The sequence below is a fragment of the Lytechinus variegatus genome, chromosome 15 (genome assembly GCF_018143015.1).
Source record: "Lytechinus variegatus isolate NC3 chromosome 15, Lvar_3.0, whole genome shotgun sequence".
Lineage (NCBI taxonomy): Eukaryota > Metazoa > Echinodermata > Echinoidea > Temnopleuroida > Toxopneustidae > Lytechinus > Lytechinus variegatus.
In genome coordinates this window covers 718,631-733,684 of record NC_054754.1, presented here as the reverse complement: position 1 = coordinate 733,684, position 15,054 = coordinate 718,631, and the positions used below count along the sequence as shown (strand labels likewise).

The following is a 15,054-nucleotide window of genomic DNA, read 5'->3' as shown; positions in this document are numbered from 1 at the left end:
AGATCAATTTACAAATACTTAAAAAGCTACATAACTTATCATGATGATATTAGTGTGGTACGGTATATCATGACACAGTTCCTGCAGGATTTTTGTGCCAAAATTGTTTTTTTTTATTCACTTGGGTCCAATCTATCAGGAAATGATAGGGTTCCAATTTTCCCCATCCTCACCCACTGCCTGAGGGGGGGGGGTCACCTATATCAAGACCCACTAAAATCAGGAGTATTAGTAATTTTGCGCCCGGTTAAACAATGAATTATTTTATCATCCCTAGACAGCTAAAATGCCTATATCTGAAGGCTTCAAGTTGGACGAGCATCCTACCAACCATATCCCCTACTCCCCCCCTCCCCCAACTGACTGGCATACAACTTTCACCATTCGGCCACTCGTTCTAGAGTACAATTTACGATTAAAGGACTTCTATTCGAATTGTCAATTATGTACTTCTCGGCTAATTTCCAATTACTGATAGACAGAAAAAACATAATTTTAGCCCCCCCCACACACACACGCACATATGCACATATTCATTATTGAAATAACATGTGATGTTTACAGAACTTCCAAACTTACATTGTTTTTCAACAGTTGTTAGTACTAATTGACCTCAGGAATAATATACTAAAAATCTACCAAAATCTGCATCAGGGAAAGTGGTTATTTTCACGATACTATCCAAGATGGCCACCATTCACTTAAAATTAATGAATACGACTCACTCATTATCCACCCTAGAATCCTAATTAGTTTCATACTCCATGGTCTAGGAGTTAAAATAATTTGTTGACACAGGGTAGAGTGAATATAAGGACCCCAGGATACCTGGAAAATATAAGATGGCATCAAAAAAGCCTGCCGTGTGCTAAAAATCCGCAATTTGGTTTTGATTCAATGATTTTAAGGGTGAAGTAGTAAATTGGAAAAAAGTTACAAGGACAGTGAGTGGTCTGGTGGGTCCAAAAATCCATGATGGCTTCAAAAAATTTATTCTGAAATGGCTGTTAAAATTAAAGCAGACATAGCTGATTTCATATCGTCCATGGAAATGTGATTTCGATGTTTAATTTTAAACCACTGGTTTGGGTTAAGTATTATATAAGGATAAGTTACAAGGACAGTCAGTAGTCTGGTATGTCCAAAAATCAAAGATGAATTCAAAAAAATGATCTTAAAATGGCTGCTGATACTTAAAGCGGACAAAGTTCGTTTCATATCGGCCTGGGAGATATCAGGTGGGTGTTTCATAAAGATGTTCGTAAGATAAGACGACTTTAAGAACGACTGGTGATCCTTTCTTTTGGTAAATGGTATACACCATAAGGGATGATTTAGCGCGTAAGAAAGGATCACCAGTCGTTCTTAAAGTCACTCTTAACTTACAAACAGCTTTATGAAACGGCCCCCAGTTTGGTGTCTAAACCAATGGTTTCAAGGGTCAAATAAGACATTTGGATAAGTAAATAAGGGCTGTCAGTGGTCTGCTATGTCAAAGAATGCGATATGGCCTCCAAAATGCAGGGTCTAAATTGACTGTGGTTCTTAAAAGTAGACATAGTTCATTAGAAATGCACATTGTGGATTTGATTTTGGTGTCTACACTAGAGTTTAAAGGATCAAGTATTGTTTCAAGTTGAAAGAACAGTCGGATGTCAAGTTTATCAAAAATCCACGATTGCTTAAATGACTGCTATTACTTTAAAAGTGGATATAGAACATTAAACATACACCTGGGGATATTATTTTGGTGTTTACACTAGTATTTCAAGAGTTGAAATTAAAAATACATATTAAGGACTGGCTACAATGACTATGCAGTTATCCATTTTGCCTTAAAATCCAAGTGGGCTTTACAAAAATGGGTTCCAAAATGACTACTGTTACTTAAAAGTGGAGACATTATTCAAACAATACCAACCTGTGAGAAATATTTTGGTGCCTACACTTATATGTATGGAATAAGTTATCATATTGATTCATGAGTTTGTAATAGCACCCACTTGATGATTTTTTTTAATCTACCATGGATTTTAGACAAAATGGAAAACTAAATAGCCTTGTTATTTGTTGAATGTATTATCTAACCCTTTATACCACCATGTAGACATCCAAATTATTCCTCACATATTAATATTGTATAAACTCTGACCATTATTAATGAGTTTTAGGAATCATTTTAGATGCAATTTTGAAAGCTTTCTTGGATTTTTAGGCAAAATGGACAAGTGCATATCTTTGTAACTAATCGAAAGTATTGTTATAATCATGAAACCATTGAGTGGACACCAAAATCATATGTCCTTGGTGAATTTTAAATGAACGATGTCCATTTTTAAGTAGCAGCATTCACTTTAGACTCAGATTTCTTCACGACATCTTGGATTTTCCGACATAGACCAATGACTGTCCTTGTTATGATATGGTAATATTAATAATATAGGTATATTTCCCTAGGGAAGCCACTTCAGTTCTAAAAACTGTTCTCCCAGCGGGCCTTGCTATTATTATTACCCCTGCCATAGATGGGCTGCCTAGGCGTTTTAGCATTCAAGGAATTCCTTCGCGCATTCAGGGAATTTCTACCGGGTACCCATTTACCTCACCTGGGTTGAGTGCATCACAATGTTGATAAATTTCTTGCAGAATGAAACTATGCCATGGCTGGGATTCGAACCCACGACCCTTTTAAAGTCAAAAGACCAATCCACTGGGCGACAACACTCGAACGGTTGTAACTAATTTTCTGACTTTAAAAATCATGGTTTAAACATGAAGCCATATTCTTGATGGATATTACATATCCACTTGTAAATAACAGTGGCTATTTTATACTCTATTGTTTAACATACTCGTCCAATGACTCTCCTTGTAACTTATTCTAATGTATTATTAGACTCTTCCATGGTAGTCACACACATTATATTCCCGGATATTGAACAAACTATATCGGTTTTTCAAGCAGCAACAGCAATTTCAAACTCCATTTTTGGATTTTTTAACATACCGGACCACCGACTGTCCCGGTATGTTGAGTCCAAGATGGCCTCCAAAAGTTAAATAATTAAAGAAAGGAAACGGTATTCTTGTCCCAATTATGATCGTTGAAACCATGGTCTAGACACCGATTCCATCTATCTCAGGTATATAAAATGTGCTATGTCCATTTAAAGTATCAACAGCCATTTTAAACTCCATTTTTGGAAGCCATCTTGGATTTCTGGGTCCTTGTAACTTTTCCTGATATAGTTCTTCACCCTTAAAAATCTTTGAATAGAAACCAAATTAAGGTCACGTAAGTAAAAAAAAAAAATCCAGGGGTGGTATTCTGTAACTCTGTCATAACTTTTGTCATAAATTTTGTCATTTCTCTACGAGATGTGACACTGCTATGATTGTCACAAATCGGTATTCTGAACATTGTCTTTTCCCTGTCATATCTCTCAAAGTTCCCACCCATCTTTTCGGAAGCAAACCAATCAAAATCATCGTTAGTTCCAAGTTGGAGCCCTTCTAGCCAATAGGAAAGCCCCGTGGCAAGTAGGGCGTATCCCCAAAACAGTTGCTGGCATCGCGCAACTACGCGTATATTGATGCGCTTAATTACAAAGAGAGACAGGGAGCTGTGAAGAATTTTAGAGGAGAAGTATAAAAGTAAGGAAAACAGAGAAAAAAAGGATGAATAAATATGTAGGGCCTAACTAATTGTAGCATGAAAAAATAATTTTGAAAATTGTCATGGATGATGAGTGAAACTAATACCACAATCTAATCTAAATAATATAATTGTTTGCTAGACATTCAGTCGGCATGGTATCGGGGTATTTGGTACTAAAAGATATGACAAAATTTATGACTGCTACCCCCTGTCATAACTTTTGTCATATATTTTGCTTGTATAAAAGGATTACGTGCATTTAAAGCCGCGTAATTTTGGTGCGCGCTAAAGAGAAGAGACAAAATTTATGACAATTTTTGTGACAAAAGTTATGACATCCACCAGAATACCGATTTTGTCATATCTCTGAAATAAGATAAAATATGGAGAAAAGACAATGTTCAGAATACCGCCCCAGGATTTCTTATTTTAGCCCAAGGCAGCCATTTTGCCCCCCCCCCCCCCGTGGGGGGGCGAGAATCAAAACAAATTAGATGCCCATACTATGAATCGGCATTGGAAATAATTGCTCTTGAAATGTGTCAGCTTTCAAATTTATTGATAAAATTACAGTGCCGAGAATTTGATTTTTTTAGGGAAGTGCTTATCATAAGTTATGGCGCCCTCTAGTGTTGTAAGGTTTTCACTGCATAAAATCCTGAAATGGGGATGATTTTTACATCAATTGACCAAAAATAATGATATACAGTACATGTGATATATTCCTCAGTTGTTTGATTATATAACAAGACATATTCATTTCATTTTGTAATCCTTTTGTCCTAATTTTAGTGCCAAATAAGGGAAAAATAATATTTTGGGGGCAATATTTTACAATTTTGGGGCATTTTCCGTAAAGTCCGCCCCCGTATGGTAAAAGTTAAAAAACATTGATATCACAACATCATCAAATATTCATTCTCATACACCTCTGACAACTTGAAAATATAATTGGTGAAGAAAAGTGAGAAATAAGGTTGAAAACATTGGATTATCCTATTGGGCTTTGTACAGGCCAATATGGCGCCAAAAAGGACCCCCCACAAAGGGAAGGAGGGGTCTGAAAATTTGACCCCCATCGTTTTTGTCTCACCTGCGAAGCAAAGTGAGACTATAGGCGCCGCTTTTCCGACGGCGGCGGCGACGGCGGCGGCGGCGGCGACGGCGGCGGCGGCGGCGGCGTCAACATCAAATCTTAACCTGAGGTTAAGTTTTTGAAATGACATCATAACTTAGAAAGTATATGGACCTAGTTCATGAAACTTGGCCATAAGGTTAATCAAGTATTACTGAACATCCTATTAGAGTTTCATGTCACATGACCAAGGTCAAAGGTCATTTAGGGTCAATGAACTTAGACCATGTTGGAGGAATCAACATCGAAATCTTAACCTGTGGTTAAGTTTTTGAAATGTCATCATAACTTAGAAAATATATGGACCTAGTTCATGAAACTTGGACATAAGGTTAATCAAGTATCACTGAATATCCTGTTTGAGTTTCAGGTCACATGATCAAGGTCAAAGGTCATGTAAGGTCAATGAACTTTGGCCATGTTGGGGTTTTTTGGTGAATCTCTGTAAGTTTATTGGTCTAGTTCATAAAAAGTGGACATAAGAGTAACCATGTATCACTGAACATCTTGTGCGAGTTAGAGTAGTATTCAAAGTCAGCACTGCTGCTATATTAAACCGCGTGATGCAGGTGAGACGGCCAGAGGCATTCCACTTGTTTGTCTAAGGGGACCCTATTGAAGCCAAAACAACCAAAAAATCAATTTTGGCACGCTAGTCCTGCAGGAGCTGTGTCAGTGACATACCGTACCACACTAATCTTTCTAACTTCTGCTTTTTTCTCTTTTAAAAATTTTTTTTTCTCATTTTTGTCTCACCTGCATAGCAGAGTGAGACTATAGGCGCCGCTTTTCCGACAGCGACAACGGCGGCGTCAACATCAAATCTTAACCTGAGGTTAAGTTTTTGAAATGACATCATAACTTAGAAAGTATATGGACCTAGTTCATGAAACTTGGCCATAAGGTTAATCAAGTATTACTGAACATCCTATTAGAGTTTCATGTCACATGACCAAGGTCAAAGGTCATTTAGGGTCAATGAACTTAGACCATGTTGGAGGAATCAATATCAAAATCTTAACCTGAGGTTAAGTTTTTGAAATTTCATCATAACTTAGAAAGTATATGGACCTAGTTCATGAAACTTGGACATAAGGATAATCAAGTATCACTGAACATCCTGCATGAGTTTTATGTCACATGACCAAGGTCAAAGGTCATTTAGGGTCAATGAACTTTGGCCGAATTGGGGGTATCTGTGAATTCCCATCATAACTTTGAAAGTTTATGGATCTGATTCATGAAACTTGGACATAATAGTAATCAAGCATCACTAAACATTTTGTGCAAGTTTCAGGTCTCATAATTAAGGTCAAAGGTCATTTAGGGTCAATGAACTTTGGCGGAATTGGGGATATTAGTTGAATTACCATCATAACTTTGAAAGTTTATTGGTCTAGTTCGTTAAACTTGGACATTAGAGTAATCAAGTATCACTGAACATCCTGTGCGCATTTCAGGTCACATGATCAAGGTCAAAGGTCAATGAACTTTGGCAGAATTGGGTGTATCTGTTGAATTACCATCATAACTTTGAAAGTTTATGGATCTGATTCATGAAACTGGGACATAAGAGTAATCAAGTATCACTGAATGTCCTGTGCGAGTTTCAGGTCACATGATCAAAGTCAAAGGTCATGTAAGGTCAATGAACTTTGGCTATGTTGGGGTTTTTTGTCTAGCCCACCAGAGGTGAAGGCGAGACTTAGGGATCCAAATGTCGTCCGTCCGTCACAAATCTAATGACACATAACTCCACAACCGTAAGTCGCTTTTCAACCAAACTTGGATGGTAGATGGACTTGGGGGACCTGCATGTTATGCTGCAGTTGGAGGTCACATGGTAAGGTCAAAGGTCATTTTCGGTCAACGTTAAAGTTTACATGCAAGACTCTCTTATGAAACCTAACTCTGCAACCGTAGGTCGCTTTTCAACCCAACTTGGATGGTAGATGGACTTGGGGGACCTGCATGTTCTGCTGCAGTTGGAGGTCACATGGTAAGGTCAAAGGTCATTTTCAGGTCAACATTTAAGTTTACATGCAAGACTCTCTTATGACACCTAACTCCGCAACCATAGGTCACTTTTCAACCAAACTTGGATGGTAGATGGACTTGGGGGACCTGCATGATATGCTGCAGTTGGAGGTCACATCGTAAGGTCAAAGGTCATTTTCAGGTCAACGTTAAAGTTTACATGCAAGACTCTCTTATGACACCTAACTCCGCAACCGTAGGTTGCTTTTCAACCAAACTTGGATGGTGGATGGACTTGGGGGACCTGCATGTTATGTTGCAGTCGGAGGTCACATGATAAGGTCAAAGGTCATTTTCAGGTCAACATTAAAATTACGTGCAAGGCTCTTAAGGCAGGTGTTATTCCATCCCAGTCATATTACAATGAAGTTTCGATACAATTCTGTTGCATGCCCTCACAAATCACGATATTCTGGTTATTTTCATACGTGGGCGAGACACAAAATCGCTTTTGCCTTGTTGTTGAATAACCATCATATCTCTATAAGTTTATTGGTCTAGTTCATAAAAAGTGGACATAGAGTAACCATGTATCACTGAAGATCTTGTGCGAGTTAGAGTTGTTTTCAAAGTCAGCACTGCTGCTATATTGAACCGCGTGATGCAGGTGAGACGGCCAGAGGCATTCCACTTGTTTTGTCTTTCCCCTTTTATGATTCTGTCTCTCTATCTCCTTTTATGTTTCTATTCTCCTTTCCTCTTAATTTTCCTTCCTTTCATTTCTTTTGTTTCTGTCAATGTTGTCCTTTCTGTCTTCCTAAATTCTGCTCTTTTTTTGTTCTTTTGTGCGTTCATACGCAGTAAGACGATTCCGCTGATCTCTGCTCACCAGCGCATGCCATCATTTTTATTCTCTTTAATAGTTTCCTTATTTCAAGGTCAATTTTCATTGGATTTCTAAATACAATATGCCTTTGAAAGCTTTATTAAATATCAAATACAATGATTTAATTCCAAAAGGCCTACTACAGGCAGAGCTGCTCTTACGCAATATTACAGCTGCTGTTTATTGTCTAACCAATGCTCATCGTTCAGGCTTGCCAGCAGAGGTGAAACAACCATGCAGGGTTGATAGAGCATGGAAATCAAATATCTTGGATCTTCTAATATGCTTTTCACACTGCATTTCCTTAACCCCATACTATCCTTAACCCCGGACTATCCTTAACCCCATACTATCTTTTTTTCGATTCACACTGTCTTTCTTAACCCCATACTATTTGCTTAGCTGTGGTTAATGCCTTAACCCTGGACTATCACAGCTCATGAATATTGATGATTTTACCGTACAGAGCACAATAAACATGCAATTTCGACTTTGATTGGTTAATGCTTAGCCCCACTTTTCCTTAGCCTGTTTCGTTTCACACTGCATCTCTTAGCAATGCAATTGTGGTGCTATCACCACAATAAGCCGGCTAACCCTGCTTTTTTGCAGGGCCAGATAGTACCATACTGTTTACCATGCTAGACCACTTTGCTAAAATATAGTTTGAAAACAAAGTGGGCTAAGCTTAACCCTGGGAAATTGCTAGGGCTAAGACCCCCCCCCCCCCACCCCCTAGCCCAACCAATTTCTGGGGGTTAAGGAAAAAATATGCAGTGTGAAACGCATATAAGGAGGTTTTGAAACCTTGGTATAAAACTGCAGTTGAGATCTGAGCAGCAGTTGTCTCCCAGTAAAACAAGGGTTTGACGTAATGAGTATGGGGACTTTGTGGGGTTTTAAAAAAAACAGTGAAATAGGCCAGTTAGAAATGACTTTTGAGTAAATATTGCAGTTGTTACTTATTGAAATATTACAATATTGCTAAGTATACATTCTACTTCTTAATGTCTTTGTTGTGTCACATAGTTTGCTCTTGAGAATGCATGGAATTCTTTATCACATTGACTGTCATTATGATCTGTTGCTTTATAAAATGACAGAATGAAAATAAAATCAAATTTGATTTATCAATCCTTGGCACTATTCCACCTGCAGCCTGTTTTGAATACGTTTATATGATAAGTAGTTTTCAGTGCATAATCCTACTTTAGATGGCTGGTATTATAAGTCATATTTAATGACTAGATCCCATTTTTAAGCAGGCAATAATGTATTAAAGTTGACCTGCTCAGATGTCTGATATGGTTAATAATATATTTTATATCTACTATAATTCAGAAGATCAACTCATCTTCTACCTTTGACATCACACATGATTGGATAACTCTTTGTGCGACCTGTAAACCCTCTGCGTGTTACATTATTTTAGCAGTGAACCCTGTGGTATAATACTTTTATTTGGACAGCTATAACTTTAATCTGACTATTTAGAAAGGAAACGTTGTGAAGTAAACTCATAGAGTTTGATGCCCTTGATCTTGTGTCATGTACATGTATGAATTTATTGCATAGATGTAATAAAGCATTGCAAATCATTATTTTACCTGATGCCATCATCACCATTTATTTGAGTCACAGGTGGTTTAAGAGTTACAAGAAAGGTATTAATTAAAAGCTGAGGAAATGGTCAGTCATATTTTGGTAAATTAAGTGTAATATTCAATTATCTCTGAATATAAGCTTTCAAAAATTAGGCTTTTCTTTGATACATTATCAATTTGATGCATTTGAGTTATTTATTGTTATGATAACTACACTGCAGTATCAAATTTGTTGCCTCTAATGATGCATTCAATGTAATTTCCCTACAAATTCAAAATGTCAAATACATGTATGTACATGCTGACTTATTTGAAGATTTGCTTCAATTTTGATTGGAAAATTATGATTGTTACCATTCTGTGATATTCCTTCATTTTCACTCAAGAACCTTTCAATCGCATGATAATTTATATTTTATAAGGCATGTGGTAAATTGCCACTTAGTCCAAATCTACTTAGTCTACTTTCCATTTGGTTTCATCCTACATGGTCTAATTGTATACAACTCATTTAGCCCATTATATTTTGTCTAATTCTCAGTTAGGTTATGTCCATTCTGTCTAATATCTCTGGTCAAACATCACCTAGTCCGCGATAAATGAACTGTGCTTAAAAAAATTTCATTTGACAAAGTGCAAACTGATAAGTAGATGAAGCGAAAAATAGGCCATGCAGGCATCAGTCTAAGTTACATTTAGGCCAAGTGATGGTTTGACAAATTAATAGACAAAGTTGGTTCAGAGCTATGAGAAGTCTGAGAATTAGACAATCTGATAGTAGACAAAGTGGATATAACCAACAGGGGCTGCGGAAGCGGGGAGGGGGGGGGGCTTCAGCTCCCCCACTTTTTTTAAAAACCTTGTACAAAAACGAAAAAACGACCATATGATTGTGAATTTTTGGATGGTCAGCCCCACCCCCACTTTGAAAACCGTTCCGCGGCCCCTGACCAAGGCATGTTGTTTATCATGTGATCACTCTTCCATTTTCTCTCCTTTTTTTGGCACTGCTATCATATCACAGGAGCCTCCAGAAACAGAAATAGGAAGTGCTCTGTATCTCTTGGTCAAACTATCATTTCCTTCATAGGTATGCATTTTTCAGCACAGAGATTAAAAAAAGCATGTTCATTCTGTTATGCATTTTGTCTAATTTATTTCACTTTAATTTATCTCTTGATTTTTTAAAAACAAAATATCTTTAACTCATATTTGAATAATTGTATTTCTCAACTATATTTTTTCAATTTCATTGCCATATTCAGTTTTAATATTAGTGAGTTGCCTCTATAGTAGAATGTGCAATTATGAATTCCTTGTTTTTAGGAGGCAAGTCATCAAACACATGTTTTTATCAATAAGGGATATGTATATGCATTTCTCCATCACAAGTACACCAAATCATTAACCTTCTTTGACAGTCTGGAAATAAAATAAGATTTATTTTGCTGTTGTATGTTGAAATATGTGATTACTTTTAATATGAACATGTATATGACATGTGTATTTCATTCATATTTGTTTCTCTTTTTGTGTTTTTAGTGCCCTGAAGAAATAATAAAGCAAGTGGAGATATTCTACAAAGATATGAGATCTCTCAACTCTGTATATTATATTACATGATATTACTAGAACCTGCCCCTTAATATAACAACTGTATTTAATACATCTTCTGTGCTTGAGCAAACCAGTGGCTTGTTAATTGACAAATACATTACATCCCAACAAAAAGGAAACCCTTTTTTCACTCAGAGATAGATTTCACAATTATTGAATATGTTTTTACTATGAATTTGCTACTTTATGGCAAGATTGGAATCTCATCTCTAATTTTAGACCAACAGCTTAGCAAATCATTCACGCACGGCAGATTGCAAACAATATTAATATGGAGACATATCAGAAATGATTTGCGCAGAAATTTCATGTGTTCTGAAAACACTCTCATTTCAGAGATCAGTGATAGAAACTTAACAAAAGAAATGCTGAAGAGTCACTGTCGAATAAGCGTGGTCGTCATATCATGAACCAATCTTGTCCAATTTTTCTGAGCAACCTGGATTTGACATTGAAATTTCAAACTCGTCTTGCTCATTAATTTGTAAAATATTTTTCTCATTATAAGGTATAAATCTTAAGAGGAATAATTGAAGTGAAGTGAATGATTATGTAAATGAAATATCATTTTTTATTTGCCTTTGAATAAATAATGAGATAGGTATCCGTGTTTCCTTTATAATATGCAAGAAATATCCATTGATGTAGTAAATATAGCTTTTTGGGATTATCTTAATATTTTAATCAAATAGGAGGTGCTTGATATCTGTGCAATAGTTTATTTTAGCTGTGTAAATTCTGCCATCCAATATTCCTTCAGTAAATGAGCATATGTTTTGCCAGAATTATAGAAGGAGGTATTATTGATGAATTATCTTAGAAAATAGTACAGGCATGTATGCAAAGGTCTTATGTTACTGCCAAATGTATAGCTGTGTAGAAAATTATGATTAGATGAAATTCATGTGATATTGTATGCTGAATAACATGAAAAGGTGTCTTTTATGTTGGAAATCTGAGGATATGGAAATATCAAGACCCAACATTCATTCTAGAACATTTAACCCATCAAAATAAGCTTCACTTTAAACCATTGTAATATGCTTATGCTAAGTTGTACTTGTATTATTTGTAGTAATGTTATTTATGCATGATGATTATTTTTATTTTTTGTATTATGTCAGAAAATTTCATTGCACCAAAATTAAGGAAAGGATGTGAAAGTGGTGTCTTCTCTTTGTTTTATTTTTTAATCAATATAATGAAATATTGAGATATATTCCGGGAATATTTACTTAATAGTATTATGAACATGAAGGTTTCAGGAGAAAGGTAGCTAACTAAAGAGTATTAAAAGTTTAATAATTAAGCAAAAACAGTATGGCCCCTAACATGGTGTAATGTTCAACCTGTCTAGATCTGTCACAGGTCATAGTAAGGACATTATCTACTTTGTATAATTGTTATACCCATTCTGTATCCCCTTTGTCTAACAAATTATGATATGATGAAATATTTATTTGACAAAGTACGTAGGAGACAAAGTGTGAATGATACCATGAGACCGAGTGATGGTTAGACCAGTCACTGGCCTAAGTCCAAGTGACAGACCTTTTGTTCGGGGGGATGATCTAGTATTTCATCTCTATACTTGAAGAGTATGACTTTACTCATTTACGCCAATAAACGAAGTGGTTACAAACCCTAATTACTGTTCCCAAGTTCCCCTTATACTTTGCCCTTGCGGGCAAGGACATTTTGTTTTCTTTGCCAAGAACAATATTTTGGAAAATAAAAGTAAAAAAAAGTAATTTTAATTTGTGAGAAGGAAAGGAGTGTGGTACATTTTAGTGTTGTACATATCTACATTTTGTAAAAACAAAGTACAGAAAACATATCTATTTATTACAAAGCATTGTTCATTGTATCGTCATTGGCTTAGTTTATCTCATTATTGGATTAATAGTTAACATTAAAAGGATCAGAGAAGCAGTAGTAGATTTTTGTCTTTCATGAAAGATTAGAAGTTTGTATTTGTAATTCAATTAAAAAAGTCAAATTAGCACCTACTCCTTTATGACAAATATTCAGTTATCGAATATCACACTATCTTGAAAATAAAGAAATTTATTTGTTTTAAAGTTATACGTACAGAGAGCTAAGGTGGTTCAGTCGGTATGTCTGTCTATCGAACCAAAGGTCGTGGGTTTTGAGTCCACCCCGTGCAGATGACTGAAGCCAGTGGGTTCTGCATTCCCTCAACCAGTTATATTGGGAGGAGACACCTGCAGGTCATAGTTCTGTGTACGCGCCCTTCTAGCTAGGCGACCAAAAAAGCGCCTTTGAATGTCTTTGACAGATATATGACGCTATACAAATGCTGTGCATATCATCATCATATCATTTTCAAGTACATGTATTCTTATATTACATCATTCACTTAGTAATGAAGAGTATGGTTGTCAGTCTTCTTGAATATATTTTTGAGAAGCAAAAAAAAATGGATTTAAAAGAAATGATATACATGTGGTGGTATAATTTGTAGAATATTTTCTTAATTTATATTTGCATGTTTTTTATCACATGTTTTGTGAATTATTTGATTCTTTTAGTATATTATCCAATGCAACAGTAATAACTTTGTGTTGACTTGTTCTCAAACCAACATTTTTTGAGGCATATACTAAAGTGATATTATCTTTAAACATGTAATGATGCATGAAGTATTGGTAGTATAGTGTCATTTGATAACGCAAGCTTGCATAGGTTTTATATTTGAAATGTGCTCAAAAATTTTAATTAGTAAAATCAAAAGTCTAATGATTTAATAAATAAGGTAGAGTTTGTCTATAAGTAGCTGCTAAATCACGTTATCATTTTCACCTTGCTGAGTGAGTTGATGTTTCTGAACATAATAGTCAATTGATACATGTATTTATCTGAAAAAAATGATGTGTCTATTAGAATTTTTATGTATCCAATATTTAAAATGAAAGTATTCAATCAATACAAAATATAACATTATAAAGCTGTTTTAACTGAATCATGACAATTTTACTCTGATGACTTTTTTTTTATCATATGTAATAGATTTGTACCAGTTTAATAATTCCAAAGTCTTGCCAGTTTGATAGACTTTGAATGAACGCCCCTCATGAGGATATTTTTAAAAGTAGCTCTTTGAAATATTGAGGAAAATGATAAACTACCAGGAAACTAGTAATTATGTTCATCTATTTGCAGCACTAAAATTGCAACGGTATGATCGTTTCATATACCCCCTTTGTAGAAATTTCCTTCTTTGCAGCTTGTCCTCTTTAATTTCCTTGCACAAATGTGTTTTAATTTTAATTTGTAATGAATATAAATTTAATAATTCATCAGTGTCGATTGTTTCATACATTGTGTACCTGTTAATAAATGTTGATACTCTTTCATGTTATATCTCTGTGTTTGAGTAATTTGTATTACTTTACATTGGCGGCGGAAGCATCAAAATTTAGGGGGTGGAATTTTTTTTTCTCCCACGTTTCTCACTATTGGCTGCTGAAAGCTGATACAGGGCGTTTAAAAAACAGGACAGTTTTGAAAAGTCTATAAAAAATTTGTTTAAAATCATAATATCTAAATTTTGATGTTAATAGATGCTCTGAAATCTTATCTTTGAAATGCAATTTAAAAAATATATATATTTTGTTCATGCTTGAGCAAACAAGGGACATATTTTTCACTGGTTCGAAAAGAGGCTTGCGCCAGAATGGCAGAATATGAATAATATGATGATCAGACTTCTTGCTAATCCATTATCTGTGCCATCATTTTCGAATTATGCTTTCAAATTTTATTTACAAATTTATTCATTTACTTCAATTATTTTTTCTTTAAATCAAATCTCTTTTACCTTTGAATTTTCACTCATATGGAAGAAAAGAAGACTTTTTGTCAACCCAAACAAGAGGATTTGCATTATTAATTGGGAAAACTTGTAATCATTCAAATCCTTTTATTATGTAAAACAATTTATGTTATAGTACCTTTAAAAGACATGAATCAATTTTTCAATGGGTTATCGATTCCTTGACCAAGTTTAATTATATGCTTGGCAGGACAAACATGAAGGGATTCATGTCTTTCAATGGCAATAGTGTATTGAGTCAATTTTGAAGATGTGGCAGATCAGGAAAATGTAATAAAAAGTTGTGAGCGAGCTATGTGAGCACACAAAAATTCCCACTTT

The 15,054-nt window shown here is 35.3% G+C and overlaps 1 protein-coding gene across 4 annotated transcripts in view; it reads left to right on the top strand.

Annotated features, from left to right (window-relative positions):
* The window catches only part of LOC121428371 (band 7 protein AGAP004871-like), a 98,896-nt gene extending 84,637 nt beyond the window's left edge, over positions 1-14,259 (top strand). For 3 of the 4 annotated variants that reach the window (XM_041624957.1, XM_041624956.1, XM_041624955.1), the window contains exons 9-10: positions 10,285-10,350; positions 10,803-14,259. In XM_041624957.1, coding sequence (XP_041480891.1) covers positions 10,285-10,306 — 22 coding nt within the window. In that variant the 3' untranslated portion in view covers positions 10,307-10,350; positions 10,803-14,259. The remainder of the gene's footprint in view (positions 1-10,284; positions 10,351-10,802) is intronic. The other variant, XM_041624958.1, reaches the window with a different exon arrangement.
* The last annotated feature ends 795 nt before the right edge of the window (positions 14,260-15,054 follow it).